General features: G+C 34.3%; 1 protein-coding gene across 3 annotated transcripts in view; it reads left to right on the forward strand.

Moving 5' to 3' along the window:
* LOC149806125 (calcium uptake protein 1, mitochondrial-like) overlaps window positions 1-23,448 on the forward strand; it is a 71,690-nt gene that overhangs the window by 212 nt on the left and 48,030 nt on the right. For 2 of the 3 annotated variants that reach the window (XM_089951012.1, XM_089951014.1), the window contains exons 2-5: window positions 5,094-5,467; window positions 8,495-8,645; window positions 14,795-14,957; window positions 22,883-22,920. In XM_089951012.1, coding sequence (XP_089807138.1) covers window positions 5,118-5,467; window positions 8,495-8,645; window positions 14,795-14,957; window positions 22,883-22,920 — 702 coding nt within the window. In that variant the 5' untranslated portion in view covers window positions 5,094-5,117. The remainder of the gene's footprint in view (window positions 1-5,093; window positions 5,468-8,494; window positions 8,646-14,794; window positions 14,958-22,882; window positions 22,921-23,448) is intronic. The other variant, XM_089951013.1, reaches the window with a different exon arrangement.

The raw sequence follows: 23,448 nt of genomic DNA on the forward strand, positions 1-23,448 counted from the left end.
CACCATGAAAATTTCAATATACTGTAGCTGACGTACTCGTTATCTTGTCACTGTGACTATGACAAATTGAACAATTACAGTTTTCTTGAAGCAGGAAGCATATTAATATTATAATCTCTACATCCGGTTGCTTCGCCATTCTTGTAAATAGTAGCATAGAGGCTCGAACAAATCCAGAATTTGGGGGTAGGGTCACCTCATCCTCTAAGGACCATTATGATGGTTAAATTTTAACACGCAGGGACACTGGTTTGTGTCGGCAAATAATTTCCTTTACGCATTTATATTTCAGCCATATATGTATGTTTATATGCATTATGCCATTTGATGGCTGACTATAATAAACAGACGGCCAGGGCCAGCATGTTGTTATACAACTTTTGACCTTGATCAAAACGATTGAGCAGGCATACTTAAGAATGAATTGTCTTAGTTTTATAATGATCCATCCATAATATGAACGAAATTCGTCATTCGATTTTATAAATATAAGCAAATGAGAAAACTTCAACCAAAATCGTAACCAAGATCTTTTGTGCCTGTACAGTGTAAACTGAATATCATTACATTACCATAAAATGTGTGCATAATTTAAGAACAATTCCCTTGATCCATGTGGTAATTTAAAATGACAGTAGTTCTACCCAAGCATAATATCCAATCAGATGACACAGATGGTATGCTTCAAAGATCAATGTCGGATTTCCTTATCAAATGCTGACTTTGATTTCAGTTGTTTGCATTTTACAAACTATCACTTCACTTTCCCCCACCAAGTCCGTCATTTGCATTACATGTATCAATTATTTATTTCATTAAATAAAGTCACATGCTATTTGTTTGAACAGGATGTGGAATTAGTTATGTTAAAACAGTGTGGAGTCAGACAGTTAAGAACGTTTCTTTTTCAGTTTCACCCATTCACATGTGCCAAGTACATACTTTGAGGAAAGTTTTATAAAGAGCACAATTGAGGTTTCATCTCTTCATGGATTTAATCACATTAGAAGATAGCTGTTTGGTTAGATGAGACATTTTCCTTGGTGTTTCTTGAAAATAAAATTTTACTCGGCAAAGGTTATGATAATGAACTTTTTTTCAACTGAGGTAAATAGTTTTAAAAAATTGGTGGTGGAGGGATTGTGAACGAGATCAATGAATCAGCATTGGCTTTTACTGCATTACCTCATTCAGTACGAAAATGATATAAATGATTTAAAAGAAAAGCCATACTAAACATTTGTTTTAAACAAAAGATTGTGTTGATAACTCATCCTTTATTTATAAAGCTTGACAAAAATTGTATTCTTGATTTTTGTGTGTGTTAAGTTGTAAATATTTATGCATTTCATCAGTTCCATTAGACTGTGTATGCTTTTTGTGTTAAGCTGTAAATATTGATGCATTTTATCCATTAGACTGTATGATTTGCAATAGTGAATCATTTTTGAATTCTTGAGGCTTTTATTTGTTATTGAGATCAGCACATGCATTTCGTTTTGCTCTATTACTTGAGATTTTCATAATGACATTTTGTGCAGATAAGTAAGGAAGCAGAGTTTTGACATGAAATGATGGAATTATTTGAACACATGTTTATATTATCATAATGTTAGATGACAAAAACTCAGTGATACTACATCTCTGTTTCTTTGGAATGATCAAAAGAATGATGTTGAGTTTGCATGAGTAAAGGTTAAGCAGTTTTATTCAGAATTATTATAAAGGGTGCAATGATCAACACTTAGCTAAGGTGCGATACTATGTAACAAAAAGCCAGTCTTGTTAATATTTGAAGGAATTGCAGACTGTTAAATGATATGTCAACCAGGAAATGAACTTAACTACACTAATTTATGAGCTAAATTAAAGAAAGAAATCAATTGTACTTTACAAAGGCACTGAGAGAAGGCAAATTTGTCCATCATGAAGAAATCTGCAAGAAACATCTTTCTTCCACCAAACCACAATCATTTACATAAACTAGCAAAGTTTTCCTGAAAATGATGTAAACTTTTATGGCATTATATTTATTACTATTACATTCTTTTATTTAATCTCATATAATAAAAACCCACCTTTTGTTTGACATGGTTGGTTATTAAAGTAAGATTTCTCCATAACTAAGATCCCTTAACCCACTATCAAAGCTCCAAACCCAGTACTCCTTAAATCCTGCCATAAGTACTTTCTATAACTAACAAAGGCATATTTACTATTTTTTTAAACCTCAGATAAGGAAAATGCCATATGCCTGAATGAAATTATTTTCTGTTGAGTTTTAGTCCACATTCTATCAGAAATTGGAACTTTTGGAAGGACTTACTTGGAGAGGACTCATTTCCAATCATTAGTACATTTCCATCTTTAAGGAAAACATAAGGAATATTGAAAAAATAGTTTTGCATAAACAATTGTTGCAAAATATGTACAGTTGGATATAGCTAAAAAAATGGTCTGTACACCTACCGACTTGTATGGTATAAGAATTCAAAAATGCAATAACAAAATGCTGTGATTATAATATTTTGTATATTCTTAGAACTTGTTTGCATTTTGAACCTGGGTCAAAAAAATGTAGTTTATAATTGTTTGGAATATTAATTTTTTTCATTAAGGATGTGAAAAGATATTTTAAGTATGAAGTTGTAAATATTAGGAACAATTGCATTTGCATTTTTTTTTGTCCTTTAATTTACAAAACTGGAAATGAAGACTTTTCATTTTATCACTAGATCTACCCATTACCAGATCAAGAGGTTGCATTGTATCACTTTCCAAGCTTTACCTGCTGATATCCTTGAAGTTAAATTATGTATTACCACTAAATAATATAGTTGCTCATTTATTGTCATGATGAAAATTAAATAGAATGAATTATTTATTTTTGACCACAAAGACCCAAGTAATAGTAATGCTTATCTCTACATCCATTTATAGACAAGGATAGACAAGGTGATTTCCAGATCATAATGTTATATTTTTGTGGTTTTTCTAATTAAAACCTTAGGTAGCTTGCCCATTGACATAAGCAAATTCAGTTTGGGCACTGCATATTCCAAGATCATGGTCACTGGAGCTGAAAATGTGATTTTCATTTTTGTATAATAAGTCAAATTTCCTTTGCCTAATTGTCATCAAACCTCATTGGTAGACTACACTTGGGCATGGCAGTTACCTATTGATTCAAAAGCCCTGAGTTAATCTTGTAATTTGAGGCGTCTTTTTTGTGCTCAGTAAGTCAATTTTCTGGGATACAGTTTTTATCATAGGTAGCCTTTGCATTGATGGAAAAGCCTCCCTATTGATTCTAGCATGCAGATATCTTAGGTCAAGGTCACCAGATGATATGATTTCATTTTGGTTCCAATGATAAGTCTGCTTTCATCAGGTTTCCCAGACCTAATTTTATGCAATTTCATAGTTACATGATATATTTATTTTCGTTTGCTTCCACATTCCATTTTGCATATTTGGAAATTCAGTAATAGATTGTAACTGAATTTATGGATTGAGTAGACTTCAAACAGTTCTAAACATAACAAAAATACAGACATTGCAGCATTATAGCCTAAATAGAAATACTCATTTTTGCAAATTCACTGCTGAAAGTTTGTAATAATAACTATGTTCATTTCAAAGAATAGTATTCATCATGAACTTGACCAACTTGTGTCTGGACATTTTGAAGCCATAACTGCCTAACTAACCTTGGAGCAGAGCTATGACCCATGTTATAATTAGATTTCATTTACTGATATCATGCATTTTAAATGCTCATCAGTCAGTATTGTCAAAATGAAAATTTTATGCCAGTGATTGAGTAATATTTTCAGCTCAGCTGATCATGCTACTAAGTATGCATTTGAAATTATTTTCTCTCCAAACATTACAGATTTTGTTCATTCTGGTATGGCAGTTGATTTCTAACATGTAGATTAACAGCAGGCATTTGGATAGTCTTTGCTACTATGACCTGCAATTTCTGATATATAATTATGCTTTAAGAAAAAAGTTTTGTTGGAAGCAGATATACTCTTAATTTACCAGTATTTATACATAATCCTGCTTACATTTTCCATGGCTATGACCTTAACCTTGAGATTGGGGGTTATGACTGTATTAAATACTATACAGAATTTTGAATTTGGGTCCACATTATTGTCAGACTGCAAGCACTGACTTACAATTTGTAAATAAAATACATTACAATCTGATGCATACGGTATAGCAGCATGTGTAAGTTAGATCCAACTACAAACAACATAGACCCAAATTTTCCATCAGATAATGCACTGGCAGATCTGGGTCTATTCTCTGTGTTAGGATTAATTAGTGGAACAAATAATATAGACTCAAATTTGTGATCATGATGCACTGGTAGATTTGGGTCTATTTTGTTAAAATTAGTGGAACAAATAACACCCAAATTTGTGATCAGATGTTGCATTGACAGATCTGGGTCTGGGTATTTTCTGTTTGTTAAAATTGACTGGTGGAACAAGTAACATAGACCCATATTTGTGATCATTTGATGCATTAGCAGATCTAAGTATTTTCTGTTTGTTAAAATTGACTGGTGGAACAAGTAAGATAGACCCATATTTGTGATCATTTGATGCATTGGCAGATCTAGGTATTTTCTGTTTGTTAAAATTGACTGGTGGAACAAGTAACATAGACCCATATTTGTGATAATTTGATGCATTGGCAGATCTAAATATTTTCTGGTTGTTAGAATTAACTAATGAAACAAATAACATTGACCCAAATTTGCAATCTCATGATGCAATTGCAAATCAGGGTCAGTGTTGTTTGTAGTACTTACAGGTGAGATTATATGGTATTCTGTGTGAGGGAATTTACAATTTCTATGTAAATGATTGTGTTCAGTTTATTTGGGTTGTTTTTGTTTTGGTTATTTACAGAATGTTATTTGATTGTGGCCATGTCTGTTTGTAAAAAAAAATTGAAAACTAGATAGGAACAGACTAGTTAACCAGGCTGTTCTCTTAATACAGTTTTATATAATGCATTGCTAGGCTATTTATGATTTCTTTTTTCAGTTATTTAACTTTAGTTATGTTTTTCAGCTGCTGACCCTGAGATCAAACACAATGTGGCATAGCTTTGGGCATCTGCTGCCTTGGAGGCATTTGAAATTAAGACCTGGCAGTAATGGCTTGTCGATCTTGTGTAGACAGACTCAAGAGAGGACATTTTTGCTGCAACTCATCCCTGCAAGGACCAGGACCCACTGCATTGGTAGTTCAGAAAAGAATTTGAAAACTTTGTTAAGTGTTGGAAAAGTGAATTGTATACTTAATCAGCAGCCTCGAAGATGGATGAAAAAATATGGATTAATTGGCTATACAAAGTTTGGACACAAAACAGTGAAGGCATCCAAGTGGTCTTGGTTCTATCATTCATTCTTGGTCTTTACAATACTCTTTTCACTTGTTGATGGGTAAGTTTTGTTTGGGTATTTTATATTTTTTTGTGGTGATATCTCAAGTTGGGTATATAACTTTTGACCATTACATTTGTTAATATTTTGCCTGGGAAATAAAACTCCAGTATTGACGTATTAGCCTGGCATAAAAAGCTTGACATCATAAATAATAAAATTAACTTTGGTTTTTTGATGATGATACACATTGCTTCCTCTTTCCAAGACTGTTCAGGTGGAGGCACCTATACATTGGTTTGTCTTAATGGAGCACAAAATGAACAATTAAGATATTTTATGATGTAAATCCATGCTATATATTCTGCTTTTAAATTCATATAATTTGGAGAATATCTACACCCTACACCTTCATCAAGGTATTACTGAGCACAGAACATATCATTTTGCAAATCACGTCAAGGAGAATGCACAAAACTTGCTGCTGATGTTACATCCATTTCATAATAAAGAAAGCTGCAGGGGATGTAACTTATTGGTTTTGTGTTACATGGTTTACTGCGCCTGAAAAAAAGTGCATGAGAATCAGATCAGAGTCTTTATTTTAATAAAAAATACATTAAAATAAAATCAATTATAGTGACAAAAAATATCAAATTAAGTATAGAATATGTAAAAATAAAGTATTATTAATAGAGTCAAAAGACCATCATCTTATGTGAGAAACCTATGATGAATAGGAACTCAAAAGAAACCCTATATGGCTGTTCTTTGTGGAACATGAATTGAAACATTGCCAGCCATTGCAGACAAGCTTCAAATATTAGATGACCCTAATGAAAAGGAATGTAACTTGTATCTTTTCTCAAAGACAAACTTTTTCATCAGAGAGGCCAGTAGATGCTGCCTGATAAGGTCACTAGCAGACAATCTTCTGCCCATTTTACCTGGACGATGGGCAACCTGGCAGTTTTTCCTACATGCGACCACAAAATTGCCATTTTGAACAAGGCCCATTGAGGCAAAATCAGTGTATAAATTATAAATATAGATACTAACAGAAAGCCTGATTTACATTCTGTTTATGTGTGTATGTTTTATAACAGTGTCTGGAGATTCAGTTAATTTATTTCAACTTCCAAACACCATATAAAATCAAAAGTAAATCTGCAAGCTCACCACAGATATGGCAGCCGATAATTTCAATTGGGATCTATCTGTAGATGAGGATATCAAACCATATCTGTAACACTGGCACAGTAGGTAACTTCCATTTCTGCTTCAATAACACAACTAATTTTCCCACCACCCAGCAAACAATTGCTTTGTCCCTGTAACTTAATGATAAAAACTGCCTCACTTTCAAATTTGATCTATTGATACCCTTGAGACACTATTAACGTGACTAGAGTATGGTGAGTACAAGTGAGGTAAAAAAAGGTTGCACATTAGAAATTGAAACCAGGCATGTGCAACTTCCTCCAGGACACAGGCAGGATAATGATTTTGAGCCACACCTTATGATGTAAATATGCAAATAAAATACATAGACCTTGTTTTTATTATGATTTGTATCCTTGATAAATTTTGTTATGTGACCAGGTTCAGTTTAAATGGAGTATAGTTTTATGAAAGAAGGAAAGGGTATCAAATGAGAAAAAATATTAATTACAGCAAAAAAATACTTTCTACCAAATGCTGCGAGGATACACATTTGCTTCCAGGTACATTCAAAATTATAATAATAAAATTAGTGTTTGGGATTTAAAAATTACTTTGGGGCAGGATTTGAGTTAATCTCAATGATATAGACTGACATCTTCTGTAATACCATGCAACAGTAATTATGAGATAACTGACTAAAGATGTCCATTCCTTGAATTATGCCCAATGACCTCCCCACCCCCATGGGACCAAACACCAAGATTTTAGCTTGACCCCCCCGCACAATGACTAGAAGTGTATGCATTGAGGCTTCTACAGCCCAGCATAATGCTGTGAAATTTACCTCCTAATACAAATGTTTGCTTAAGGAGGTTTATTTATACCATAACTTGGGGTAAGGTACTTAAAGCAGCTATTAAATATTGGTGATTTCTTTTTAAGGCAGTTTTTAAAGTACAATGGCAGGATTTCAGACTCTTAATATGTCTGGTATTTTTATGTGTAGTGGTTGTGTCCCATATCTTTTATTAAAGTAATTTATGCAGGAAGATTCAAACAACAAGACTCACATTATCATGCAGATAACACACAGGCAGCCAACTGACACTAACACACAGCATTCAAACACTAGTCTTTCTATACCCTTGCCTTTCAAAAGGCAATAGGATAATCTATACATTTCTATTTATGTCCCTCCATTTGCCCATATATCTGTAACTCATTTAGTTTCATCCTTAACTAAAGGGTGGAATTTACAAAACTTTGTACAAAGGTTATTCATGTGAGTCATCTTTGAGTGAGGTCATCATCAGGGGTATTTGGGAGGGGGTCAGAGGCCCAATAGGCAAACTATTGCAACTACTGTGACATTTTTAACCAAACATTATACATGCATTTGTGACAGGTGCATATATAAGACCTATAATGGATTATGGTCTAGAATGGGAAAGGTTGTAGACTGAAAAGAGGGCAGGGGAGGAGGGCATGATGATATATTGGAATTTGCCAGAAGAAGTAGCTCAGGGTCAATAGTGTCCAGAGTTTGAGACGACAATCTTGTCTCATTTATTTAGTTTACAGAGGGGCAGTGATCTAACGAAAATAAGACTAGTTCTGTCCAATTCAGTCCAGTGAATCAACGCAGATAATAGAATGTATATTCTCACAGACTGACATAACTGTTTGAAATGGTCAGCAGTGAAACCAACATTTATTCGTTTGGATTATTAACTTCTAAACAATATTTATGTCCTGTGAACATGCAAATTTTGTTACCACCAAAACTCTTTTTTTAACAAACTCCTATTTGAACATTGTTTATTTCCCACAGGAGTTCGGATGAACTCAGTTTTGTAATTGCTTAATATATTGGGCATTTGCACCATTTTTCATCAGGCTTTATTTTTAATTCTTACTTTATAGAATAGGCATAATAACAGGTCGCTACAAGGATGTGGAGGCAGCCGCCCCAGAAGTCGAGAGCAATGCTGGCAAGAAGATCTCCGAGTCAGAAGAAGAAAGTGAAGGAGAAGAGAAAAAGAAGAAGAAACACATTGGTTTTCGTGATAAGAAGGTACCAGTGTTTCATTGATTTCTCTTGTTCAAGTTGTAAAAGTTGTGACACTTCAAAATGATTTTCAGGTCAACTGGTTATTATGCCAAGTGAGGCTTCAGCCTTCTCTTTGGCTTGCATAGTCCATTATGTATTGACCTCGACATTGCTGTTTACCATGTTTCCTCAAAACCCAGTGAATTAGTTTGAACCTGAATTCACATAGAGCATTCTGGCATGGAGACCTTTGTGGTCTGTATAAATGATGATGATCAGCCATCCCATATTGCCACTGCTTCTACAAAATGAAAAACCTTTAAAACTCTCTCTGAAACCACTGGACAGAAATTTGCAAAGTTGATGGGCAATATCCAGGATTAACCTTTTAGTTCTGTACAAATTATTGTGATGTGCTCTCAAATATGTCTTTGTTACTACAAATTTTAACAAATACTTTACAGGGTCTATCCTAGAACTGAAAATTTAAATTCAGTCTGGAAATTCATCCTCATTTTTTTTTTTAAATCTGAAGATTTCTGACAATATGAGAGATTTATGAAGGAAAAAAGCAAAAAAATGTGATGCATATTTTTTTGCATTCTCTTGATATTTTCAGCACAATTGTTTTTAGAAATAAGTGAATTGCCTGTCTTTGAATATATGATTACTTTATATAACTTCATATCAAGAAATGCTTGACAGAATGAATGCAAATTCCTAGAGATAGTTTTTAGCATCAAGTCTTGGTTTTGTACAAATAATGTTGGTTGACCATTAATTGCTGAAAATAGAAGAACCATGACACAGCTTCTCAAAAACCACTTAAACAAATTTGAAAGATAACACTCTGTCATCAAGGACTAATAATTTTATAAAAATGTTGCAAACGCACTTATGAATATGGTTATTTCCAGTACAATAGAAATAACTTTTAACAACTAAAGCAGTTGCTGTACTGAAATTTTGTAAAGTTTTATAGCTGGCATTCTTTCATAAACAATGACCATATGGTGATGGGCTGCCTTCAAATCTCCATGCACAAAAGCGTAAAACATTTTCTTCTCAGTAATTCTTAATATGAATTTGACCCTTGTTGACATACATCATCCCAGTAATTTCTTTACAATGCCAAACCAACATCACTTAAAGGTACAGTTTTTAATGACTTCTTAAGAACTGCTTGATATAATCTTATCATGAAGACCTGTAAGTCTGTACCGTTGATGCTGATCTGCCATTACAAAAAATGTGACAAAAAGAAACTTAATTTGACCTCTTTTGAAGTGCAACTTAATTTGAGATATAGCATCCTGGCATCAATGCCTGTTAGGTTAGTGGAGTTATTTAAGGCTACAATTTCACCATAATCTTTAAAATACAAACTATGGTTAAATATATCACAATTTTGGGCACTCTTTTTCTGCAAACATCCAGCATGCCAGAGTTTCATGCATTCATTAAGATAATCAACACAGTCACAGGCATTTTGGGATGCACATCCGAGCATCTGTAACATTATAAATTAAGCACTCCAGTTTGTTGATGGGATTTATTGTCATTGTTAGTATCAAATGAGATAGTCATACTGGAAAATGAAGGTATGCAACAGGGATTGTGACCTTGAATTAAGTTATTCATTTAAACTCTAATGTTAGCAGTGTCGCTGCTTAGTTGTGCTGTCGATGGTATGTACCTCAGACCCACATTAATGATCAAGATATGGATATTTTGTGTAATTAGGGGGCAGATTTGGGGTATAACACTTCGCTAGATCAGTCTCATTTTTTAACTTGATGTAGAGTAGATGAGCTTTGGGGATGGACTATTTGTCATCTGACATCTGTCTGCCCATTAGTACAAATTTGTTATCGCTACCCCTAAATGACTTGGAGGATTGCAATGAAACTTTATGCTCACATTTATCCCAAGGTCTAGTTGGTCTTAAATGAAAATGGTGATGCCCATACATCCAGTATGGATGCTACAACAACCATATTGAAAATCTTTTTGTAGTAGCTACTTCTCCCGAACTGATGGTAGCGTAGAGTTTTCACTAAAAGATATCTTATGATGTCTGGTTGGTTCTGAATTAAAAAGTGGCAATTTGCAATCCAATGTGGTCACTACAGTAGCCATCTTTAAAATCTTGTATTCGCTACTCATTCTGAAAGGAAAGTTATTTTGACATGGGGTTTTCTGCAGAAGTCTTTGTAAGATATCTAGTTGGTCCTAAATGAAAATTGTGCTGTCAAGATAGTCAGTATCTCATTGTTACTACTTCACGTGAATGGATGGTCATATCAACACACATTTTTCCAAAAAGATTTTGTATGATGTCAGGTTGGTCCTAAATGAAAATGATGCCCATCTGACATCCAGTATAATCACCACAACAGCCATCTTGAAAAGCTTGCTTTTGCTACTCCTCCTAAATGGAAAATCATAGAAGCATTATGTTTTCACAGGAAAACTTCTTATGGTGTCTGCTTGGTCTTGAATAAAACTTGTGTTGTTCTGATGTCCAATATGGTTGCACAGTTGCCATCTTGCAAATTTTATTTCTACTTGTAGATTAAAAGTCATCAGCATTGGGTTTTCACCATCATATTTCTGATGATGTCTAGTTGATACTAAATGAAGATTGTGCCAATCTGATAACCAGTATAGCTATGATGAAAGCCATCTTAAAAATCTTGTTGCTGCTCCTAAATGGAAAGTCAGATCAACACAAGGTTTTCACCAGAATACTAATTATTATATCTGATTGGTCCTGAATGAAATTGGTGTTAATCAGAACTCATATATGGCTGCCAGAAGGAACATATTGCAAAATCTTTTTACTAATTCTCCTGGTCCTATCAACATGTTTTTTGTATTCTTCAAGCATGTTTTTCATGATATATGGATTGTCCTGAATGAAAATGGTAATGATCTTAGATATGGTTACGACAGTGGCCAAATTGAAACTCTTTTCCCTCAGATATATCAGATATGATTTCAGCATTCAGCAGTTAAAAAGAAGAAATGGTCTTATCATGAATTTCTAGGAAATTCTTTTCAGATAGTAGAACACCAGTCTCTTCAAGAGACTCTTGTTTGGAGAATAAACATCACATAGGTGGCTGAAGTTATGGACAAAACATTTCCAAACCACTGATAGACTCCTGTCAGGGCAATCAGATCAGAATTGATGCCAGTCTGCCACCAAATATGGCCTCTTATGCTGAAAGTATAAAACTCTGTTAAAAGACTTGACAGAACTTCCCAAATTTGAGAAACATGATTCTCACATGAAGAACTTTCCAGTTTTTTTCAAATGATGTTGATAACTTATGCTGACCATTACTAAAAGAAAAACAACCTTAAATGACTTTGCTCTAAAACACTCAACAGAATTTGATAAAATTTGATAGATCACAGGTGGGGTCCCAGGCTCAGCTAATGTGGGTACGTAAGAAAGCTTGCCAGTAGCTTCTCGTGGATCAGTGGTTCTTCCCAGGATTTTTCAGGGTTCTTCCTCCACCAGTTATACTGGCCACCATGTATAGCCTGTCTTGTGCTGAAAAATGGCATGAAACCCTACAACAACAATAGGTCACAGGATACCCATTTAGAGGCTTTCTGCTCTTGCATAAGAATGTTTTGATCAATGTCAACCAAATGATTGGTTTCACTAATTTGGTTCACATCAACAAGAGATATGATAATGTTTTCATTTAAAATTTAAACAACTGCAAAATGTTAGGTATTAGAACCTAATTCTTGGTTATGAAATGATGTGAATTCATTTATTTTCACAGGGAGGAATTTTTTTATTAGTTGTGTTAGAATTTGTGCCCTTTAGGTCAAGTCCCATAGGGGTAAGAATCTGTGCCCCAAGGGTGTAGTCTGATATGGAGAAGAATATACCTGTAGCCAACATGCTTAAAGGGGATGATTTGGGAAGTAGATAGTTACCAAGCTGTAACCCAGGGACTAAGACCCAGGAAGTTAGGGATGTGTGTTGGAGTTCATAAAATCGGACCATGTTGTGTACCATACCATTTTATAACCAACCAAGTCAGTTAGCTGAAGAAAATGATGCATGTACCAAAACATGGCTGGAGGGAGTATTAAAAGCAGGGCACAAATATGTGTGTTCTTTTGATTAAATGAAGACAAAACTAGTCTGAAACAAACTTGTATGTTGACAACTTACATATGTATAGTACAATCCATAATGTATTAAGTACTGTATATGTATATGAAAAAATCCATGTGTTTGAGTGTAGATCAAATGTTATAAAATTGATGTATCAGTCACATCCCATCAGAAAACACAAATAACACATAAAAAATGGTAGTCATTTGATCTATATCAAATTGTCAACGAATGTTAGTCACTAAACAATTCACAATGATACTCATAGTTGCCAGTCTAGTTGTTTACAGGCTACATATACATTGGCCTAGATTGTGGTCATCTGGAGACAGCTATCATCTTGCCGAGGCTACCCTTGGGATGAGGCTGTTCATGCTGTTCATGCAGAAATGAAAATATGAACAAATTAGAAAGTTTAGTGAACACTTTTGTGAGATGCCCCACCTGGAGTAACTTGACAGTAAGATATCTGTGATTTCGAAAGATTGGAAATTTAGTTTGCATTTTATGCTGCTGTTGGTAGCGATCATAAGCATAAACTTTCTTCCAGCAAAAAGAAAAGGTTCACAGCACAATATACATTTTTCAGTCATTTTTGAAACTGCAACAATCCAACAGATCCCATTGCTTTTATTTAAGTTTGGTGCTGATTTCCTGTGATGAAAGGTGTTTTGTTTTATTGAAGATTGTAGTTGGCTTGCTTTGATGAAGGTTGCATGTTTTGTTAAAATCACCAAAGACCAATTTTGGAGGCTCAAACAAATGCATATTTGTGATTGCGGCGGCAAACATCAAATAATTATAGAACATTGATTGCAGCTGAGATTTTCATTTGCTTAGTATTTATACAGAACGATCAGTGCATCAGAGATAGTCAGTTTTCTTTGAATTTTCAACTATGGTACATTAAAAAATAAGAATTAGATGTCATTTTGGTCAATTGTAGCTGTTCTGCCTTCAGAGGTTGGTTGATTGTAGCTAGTCATGCAGCAAGACTATATGAATGTGTCACAGCATCCAGTACTCTGGCCAGGTGTCAGATTGTGATATAACAATGCACTGGTAAGAAGGTTTGTCATTATGAACAAAAGATTTGTTTATGTAACAGTAGATAGATTCCAGTGCATTTTATATCCAAGTTTGCAGCTTCCTTTTATGGTGCCTTTAATTTCACCACTCCAAATCCAAAATTGTATATAGAAGTTTAAACAGCCAACAATGTTGTCACAATAAAAAATCACCAGATGTTATATTTTGATGCCAATAAGGAAAAAAAATCGCAACTTGAGACATTGGCAAAGCCCAGTAAAATAAAGATTTTACACATTATTTTTTTTGTACTTTTAACTAGAAAAGTTATTTTTTCGTGTAAGAGAAAAAATACATGTATATGAAATTGCAGGACCCACATTACAATCATCTTACATTAGAATTCTTATGCAATCTCTTCCCGTTACATACATAATATTTAGTACCTTTAAGAAGAAAAACATGTTTTCATGTACATGTACATAAAATTTGGAGGCCATGCTATGATCGTGTTATATCCGAATTCAAAATATAATGGAGCATGCAATGAGTCACACTCTCTCGTGTGTGTTGTTTGTCTTTTTAACAACAAGGTGCAAGCCCCTCATTTAGTCTGTACCCATGTGTTAGAAGGTTAAGGAATTCCAATTTTTTTCACCATCAATGTTTCATGGAAGCTTAAGTTTTTAAGTAATAATCTTGGATGTATTAATGAAATGTGAAATCCAATTGATGTTCATGAGGTTATTATGCACTTTTTGGCGAATGAGTATTCTGGTAATATCCTTTTTGGCGACTTCTGGTAATATCCTTTTTGGCGAATTCTGGTAATATCCTTTTTGGCAAATTCTGGTAATATCCTTTTTGGCGAATTCTGGTAATATCCTTTAGCACTGATAAATACTACAGTATTCCATAACATTATTCACCCAATTCCATTATTGTTACATCTAATGTATGAACTCCATTTTTTAAAATATTCTTACTTTAACTTTTTTAGGTCATAGAGTATGAAAATCGAATTCGTGCCTTTTCAACTCCAGACAAAATCTTCCGCTACTTTGCTACACTTAAAGTTCACCATGATAGTGGAGCATGGGAAGTTTATATGACACCAGAAGATTTTGTGAGGTCCATCACACCTGGAATGAAACAACCAGAGGGTATTGTATTTTATTCATAATCTCATTGTCTTGTGTCGGTCTACTAGCAAATAATTTTATATAAAATATCTGTATAATGGACTATATTAAATAGTTGCCATTTTCTGCCACCACAAAGTTTCTTTAAATGATGTAAATTACATGTACAAGGTGGTGATATTTCATTTTTGACACAAGTTTGGGTATTGTGTTCCACTTGCCATAGAAATAACATGTTGGAAAGATAAAAGCGAAGAAAAATATTATTCAAAGCTTCACCGTACTTCTCATTGATACAGCCTAGCCAAAAACCTTTTACTGAATTTAAAATAAAAACAAATATTTTTATGATTAATCTGCATATTCAGATTAAATAGAAGAAAGGATGCAGACGTACCCTTCTTAGAGAACAATGAATATCTCCATCTTATATGTCTGCCTTAAAAATGGTCAAGTTTATTGCAAAATTAAATCTGTCATTATGTTTTCATGAAGTAATAAAAAACCAAAGCATGAAAAGTGTTCAGAATAAGGAAAACAACCATTCACTTAATGGGAACTGAACCACATCCTCCTGTAGCTGTCTTCTGTGAGTTACAACCCCTCTCATTTAAACATTCAATGAACTGCTCATTTCTTTCCTTGGTTTCTCTCTGTTTCCAATGACCATGTCTCAAAATATTATAAGCCATATCGAATACACTAACTTGTTCACCTTGAAACAAGGTTGTATCATATAATGGGTATTTTCAGCATCTGTTGACATGTTAGAAACATGAAAATAACAGCTGAATGTAAATTTTCTGGCATTATATGTAAACAGAAAACTGTTACAACTGGTTCATTACTGACGATGCACTGCATGGAAGCACACATGATACATATGGGTGTTGTACACACAGCAGAAAAAATTTGATACCTTTCATTTAGGCCAGATAAGGATGTAAATGAATGATGTTTATCAGATAGTACAAAATTCTCCCTGCCACCAGGATGTTGTTTATCAGATAGTACAAAAATCTCCCTGCCACCATGATGTTGTATGTCAGGTAACTGATTTCTTCCACAGAAGTTGTCAGGTTTCTACCCAAATGACATTGGCATGTGCAAAATCAGCCATCATCGTTGTTATGAAAGGGTTTTACTTTGCTAATTTGATAATTGTGATCATGCACCTGTGCGGCTGGCACATTTATATGAAATGTATTGACTGATTTATAGTTTTCTCAGCCCTAAGACCAAGAGAGATTATGGGGTATGGTCCATGGTCCTTCATCCATCTCGCATTTGTATCAATGTAAGTTGTATGCCATCGGTTCACAGATGCTATTTACAAATTCTTCTCAAATCTTCTCATCATAATTTGACTAATGACAGAAAGCATCCTAGCATTGCAGTCTTTTAAATTTGTTCAGTGGTGTTGATCCACCATTAGATCTGGCCACTGTTACTAAAAATCAAAAAGAAAAAACATTTAGTTGACTTATTCTCAATAATTTGATCAGAATAATTTGACCAGATTTTGACAGAAAGCATCCTGGCATTGAGGTTCTTCAAAATTATGTTCAAATGATGTTGATCCTCCATCAGATATGGCCACTGTTACTAAAAATAACAATACTTTTAATCAGCTTCTCAAAACGTGTTGAACAGTATTTGAAAAAATTTGACAAAACATTCTGGTAATATAAGGGCATTTCAGATTTATTTTATGTTATGTATATTTTATTTAAATTATATTTGATTTTTTTTTAATTCCGTTACATGATATTGTAATTTAATTTTATTTACTGGATTTGACATTTTCCAGAAATTAGTTTGACCTGACTACTAATAGTAGAAACTTTGTATCTAATTGCTGTCCTAGTTCCTGACCTTGATTCAGAAATCAGTGAGTTGAAGTAAACAACTTTTTTTATTATAATTCTTTCTAAGTGTAGATTCATAAAGTGAAATCGAGGTCATACTGGGAGTATGTGATGTTATTCATGTAAAGCTTCTATCTGGTTCTAGAAATATGATCATGTGACTTCATACGTGAATCTGTTTTACATCTTAAATTAGAGCATAACCTTTTTCATCAGAGAATTATGTCAGTTGGGCTAAAAACCATTGACACTTAAAGGTGTTTTGTTGTGACCAGTTTGAGTTGAAATTCTATTTTATGGAATTAGTAATTCTTTTCCCTGTGAATATTTAAGTGCTCATACAGAATTCCTGGGCAAAGACATTTATTGAAACTTTATTCGGAATTCAAAGCATATGTCATTGTCCTCCATCTGGGATTTTTTTTATCAGGTCTCCAACTTAGATTCATTTAGGACAGTTTTATTACTATGACTTTTTTTATATAATTCTTTAATTATTTTTGGATTTTATTCATAGTGCCATATTTATTTGAAAACATTATGCCAGTCTGCCATATTCATTTTAAAACATGCCAGCCTGCCATATTTATTTTACAACATTATGCCAGTCTGCCATATTTATTTTACATTATGCCAGTCTGCCATATTCATTTTAAAACATTATGCCAGCCTGCCATCAAATATGACCACCAATTTTAAAAGGCATTCTTCTTTTTGAAATTACACAGTGATTTATTACACTATATAAAAAATCTTTCAACTTCTTGAACACCAAATAAATAGTTTCTTTCTAAGTTAAGAATTATGGACTGGGAGAAATGTTTTATGCCTGATAAGAAAATAATGGTATCTGCATAATAAGTTTTGTTCATGGCTGGATACCTTGATCAAATGTCCAGGTCCTTAAGACCAATTTGTCAATTTCATAGTCCAACATGGCCCGCGAATACCTACAAAGGACTTTGGAACATTTGGCATGTGTATAATTACTGTTTGTGATAGTCTTGTTGTGTTATAAATTCCAGAACCTAACTAGTAAGCCTGGTATGAGTGATGTGGTGAGACCCCATGAAGATATTTAAACCTTTCAAAACTTTAATTTCATCAGGCATTAAAGGTGTTTGTGAAATGAGTTTATCATTGCTTCATCTGTGGGTTTTATCATTTGGTCATTGGTAGTGGTATCATGCATGGTGTCTTTAGGTGTTCATTCTAATTTGGTTATAGGCTGGTCTCATACATGGGGTCTTTAGGTGTACATTATAATTTGGTTATAAATTGGTCTCATACATGGTGTCTTTAGGTGTGCATTATAATTTGGTTATAAACTGGTCTCATACATGGTGTCTTTAGGTGTGCATTATAATTTGGTTATAAACTGGTCTCATACATGGTGTCTTTAGGTGTGCATTATAATTTGGTTATAAACTGGTCTCGTACATGATGTCTTTAGGTGTGCATTATAATTTGGCTATAGACTGGTCTTATACATGGTGTCTTTAGGTGTGCGTTATAATTTAATAATAATGAGGACTTTGTATAGCGCCTAATCTTTAAAAGCTCTAAGCACTTTACAACATTAGACAAGATCTGTAACAAGATTCAGCCAATGTGGGCATGTGAGAAAGCTTGCCAGTAGCTTCTCGTGGGTCGGTGGTTCTTTCCGGGGTTTTCCGGGTTCTTCCTCCACCATTAATACTGGCCGCCATGTATAGCCCTATCGTGCTGAAAAATGGCGTTAAACCCCACAACAACAACAACAACAACAAGATCTGTAACATATAAAAAACATATATAATGATATTATTACAGAAAACATGCTGTAAATATTTAAGGTAGGGAACATTATTAGGTCTGTAAGTTTGTTCTTGCAGTCAAAATAATTGAGTTTTAAGAGCACTCTTGAATGGGTCTAAGTTCAGTGGTCATTCATTCCACGTTGCTGGGCCCTGGTATGCAAAAGAACATTGTCCATATGACTGTGTTTTCATAGTGGGAATAATGAGTATACGATTGTCAGAAGAGGAGCGTAAGTATCTTGCTGGTGTGTACACATGGGTGAGGTCAGATAGATATGTTGGACTGGAGTCTGTCAGTGAAACGTAGCACAGAGAACAAATTTCGTGTTTGATTCTGGATTGAATGGATAGCCAATATAGGGTAGAGAGCAGCCAGTAGGTGTGCTCGGATCGTGGTACTCTAAGTATGATCCAAGCAGCTGTGTTTTTAACTTTCTGAAGTTTCTGAAGTAGATATTGAGATGAACCAGACAGAATTGAGTTACAATAGTCCAGTCTTGAAAGTACTAATGAAGATACAAGTGTTTTAGTGGCATCAGCTGAAAGATATTTGCAAATGGAGCTGATGCGTCTCAGCACAAGATATGCAGCCTTGCATATGTTCATGACATGTTGGTGCAATGTGAGAGTACTGTCCAGAGTGGCACCTAGGTTTCGTACTGACTGTGTGAATTTAATGTTGGTGTTGCTGATATTTGTTGTTTGAGGTAAAGGATGTGAATGAGAAAGTCTTTGTGTTGTGATCAGAATGGCCTCAGTTTTATCATTCATCTGTAGCTTGTTACATGTCATCCATGATTTCAAATTAGAAATGCCCCTCTCTACACCTTGGATGGTAACTTCAACTTAAGTTGGATGGCTAGATTTGTATATTTGGGTGTCATCAGCATACAATTGGTGAGACACTGGATGATGATCTCTGACAATGGAGAGTGGCTGAGTTTATAGAATGAAGAGAACAGGTCCAAGACCCCTGTGGAAAACTACAACATAGATTAACTGGGCTTGAGTGTATTCCATTTGCAGACACAATTTGTGTCCTGCTTATCAAGTAGGATTTGAACCACAGTAAGGCTGTATCGTGAATGCCAAACACATGCTGGAGTCGGTGAAGTAATATATCATGGTCTGTTGTGTCAAATGCTGCAGACAAATCAAGGAGGGTGAGGACTGTAATCTTTCCACCTTCCAAAGCAGAATGTCATTAAGTACTTTTAGAAGAGTAGTTTCAGTACTGTGGCAAGGGCGAGATGCAGATTGTACATTGCTAAAAAGACTGTTTGAATTCAGATTAGATACAAATTGGGACAGAACAACCTTTTCTAAGATTTTTTATATGAATGGGAGATTAGAAACTGGGCAGTAGTTCTTCAAATCCTTCTGGTCGAGTGTTGGTTTCTTCAGCAGAGGCTTTACAGTGGCGGTTTTAAAAAATGATGGGAATTCCCCAGATGAGAGAGAGGTATTAATAACATCAGTTAGTGAATTTGGTTATAAACTGGTCTCATACATGGTGTCTTAGGTGTGAATTACAATTTGGTTATTGGCTGTTATCATACATGGTGTCTTTAGACATGCATTATGATTTGGTCATTGGCTGTGGTCTCATGCATAATATCTTTAGCTGTGCATTATAATTTTCTCATTGATTGTGATCTCACACATGCTGTCTATGATTTGTTCATTGACTGGTCTCACAAATGCAATCTAAATGTGAATTATGATTTAATCATTGTCTGGTCTCATAAATGGTGTCTATAACTGTGCATTAGTTTGGTGATTGACTGGTGTCACACATGGTGTTTGCTGTGCATTATGATTTGGTCATTTTGGTCTCATGTAGTGTCTATCTGTGCATTGTTATCTGGTAATCAACTGGTCTCATACATGATGTCTTTAGGACTCAGAGTAAAGCAATGTCTCTATTTTTGTTCATATACAACTTGGATAAGCTCTCAAAATGTTCTTTTTCCTAAAACATAGCTTACATTATTAACCAATCCTTGTCAGCCAAACCCATATATACTCCATTTTATGTTCACCCATTTCCAGACTGGTTCCCATTTTTCCATATCATTAGTACCATGTGTCCTTTAACTATGCCTTTACGATCTGGTAATTGACTGTGGTCTCATATATGATGTCTTTAGCTGTGCATTATGATCTGGTAATTGACTGTTGTCTCATACATGATGTCTTTAACTGTGCATTATGATTTGGTAATTGACTTTTGTCTCATACATGATGTCTTTACCTATGCATTATGATTTGGTGATTGACTGTGGTCTCACACATGGTATCTTTAAATATGCATTATGATATGTCACTGACTGTGTCTCCTATGAAAGGAGAAAAGTAATCCACTAACTGTGTTGTGGACAGATTGAAATTATCAGGCAGTTTGGAATGAGTGATAAGATTACAGCTGGGAACTTTGTTATGACCAAGCATTTCATGGATCCTTGTTTTACAGTATTTATATCAGTGAAACCTGACTCTAATTTCGGGTCAGAGTTGTCTTGATATATAGATAAATCGTCATTAATAAAGTCAGATTCAGAACTTTGATCATCAGAGACATTCATTACTCATCAAACATCATCATGAATGGCAAGTTGCATGTGTATTCGTGGTGACTGTTAAAATAGAAACTTCGCAGCTTGCTGTGTAATTCCAAGTACCTGATGATAGGAAAAAAGAGACCCCTTGGAGTTAAACATGTCAAGTTCAATTCATAAATCCTCAAACCAATAAGTAGATTTATTCAGTTTAGTTTAGCTTGTGGAAGCTGTGTGGGGTATTTTAATGGATCAGTGCCTCATAGGGCTGCAGATGTTCATGTGAACACATTTAGATACTCTATAAGTGACAAGTGTTTGGTAGATATGTCACACAGATGAAAATGGCAGATGAAGAACAGACTAAAGAACAGGTATACAACTACTCCAGGAATTGTACCCAATCTAAAATGTGAAAGTTTCTGGATTTTATTAAGACTTGTGAAGGCTTCGTAAACAAGGAAAACACAGAATGAGAAGTATGCATTCAGATGTTGTCTAAACATGTTTATATTGTTTGGGTCACAATTCAGGACCAAATAATTCTTGCTCTCTTAATTCCCTGGCCCATTTCTTATACATGTAGTTTCATAGGTCTGGTTTTCCTGCAAATCATGCTTATAAGCTCTCTATTTTCAGTGTGCAGGTTAATTTAAAATGTAATGCATAGAAAAACCTGTGATGGCTTTTGCCATTGGGAGCGTTTTATAAACTTGAGCAAACTGAAGAAAGTAAAACTTTTATAAGTTAAAGAAAAGACAAAACTAGTAAAATGAAATAATATTAAAAGAACTGTTCAGAAGAAAAAAAAACCAGTTTAAAGCAAACAAAATATAAAAATGAAAAATAGAGAAGCGGTGATGCAGTGAAAAAAGCATCAAATAGAATACAAATTTTCATGCTAAGTTAACCATTTATAGTCAGTCATTGTTTCCCATTACCCTCATTTGTGCATCAGAAACCACCTCATATGTGCATCAGAAACCTCAATCTTTAATCTGACCCGTAGTTTTGGCACCAAGAATTGTTTTTTTTACTCAATATGACCCCAAGTTCTAATACCAAGGGGAGTTTTGACTCTCAATCTTGCACCCCTTGGGATATACTGTGAGTCATCAGTTACTTTTATACCACTGATGACTGTAAAATTTCAGTTGATTCCCAAAGCTAATGTTTATCGTAAGTAAGTGTTTCATTAGGCGATAAAGAGCTAAAGCTACAGATAATGTAAATTCACTATTTTTTTCGTACCAATTGTACCTCTTTCACCACATTTTTTCCTAAACCACTGTTTGAAATTCAGCAAATTTCATAGCCATGTTGAGTTTGGGGTTACAATCTCAAGGCAGAAATCATCTTTGGCTCCCAACACTGAGGTGTCTGGAATGGGGTCAGAGGTCCAAGGTACAAAAGTGTCAGTTACTTTTCAAATTTATTTTGACCAAACTTTATATATACAGTCTATGCTGAAGAACGCATCATTTACATGACAGATTTTGAATTATGACCACCTGGTCCATGACTTGGACCAAGCAGTTATTTCTATTAAAGGGGGATGGGGACTATGGGCTATTGGAATATGCAGTAAGGAGTATAGCAGTTTACGATAGTAAGCCATTGCAGTTGCTCTAGTTGTTATTATTGTTTTATTATTATTATTATTATTATTATTATTATTATTATTATTGCCTCACAACTTTACAGATGCTATCTTTTTCCAGGACTTGGTCTAGATTCCTTCAGAAAGTTTGATCCTCAGGTCAGTATAATGAAACAGAAAAGAATGCCTCTTGTTTTACTTTAGTTAGGAGATCAACTTCGATGAAATATAGTGTAGAGCTCTATAAAAGAGGAATATTTACAGATTTTATGCTGAGAATAGACTTATAATTCTTAAAGATCATTTTTAGAGTTTGGATTATGCAAAACAGTTTAATTTTAAGCATTTACACCAAATCCAAAGTTCTAACATTATTGCTTGCTTCTGCTGTAAGCACAATCCATGTCATGGGATAGCATGTTCAGTCAACATAAGCTATACAGTCAATTCAAGTTCTAGTTGTTCCATGCATGCTTGAAATAATTGTACATGTACTTGCATCCTATGAGAATTCTCACTCAGATAACATGTACTTGATCACTGGGAAAATTCTCACTCAAATAATGTACTTCTTCACTATTAGAATTCTCACTCAAATTCTGTAGTATGAACAGATTTTGTGGGGGACCAATTTTCATGGTTTTTGTTGTTGCCTTAAATCACGAATTTAAATCCCCAATGAAAAAT

The sequence above is a fragment of the Sinohyriopsis cumingii genome, chromosome 2 (genome assembly GCF_028554795.1).
Source record: "Sinohyriopsis cumingii isolate HCF-2022 chromosome 2, ASM2855479v2, whole genome shotgun sequence".
In the NCBI taxonomy this organism is placed as follows: domain Eukaryota; kingdom Metazoa; phylum Mollusca; class Bivalvia; order Unionida; family Unionidae; genus Sinohyriopsis; species Sinohyriopsis cumingii.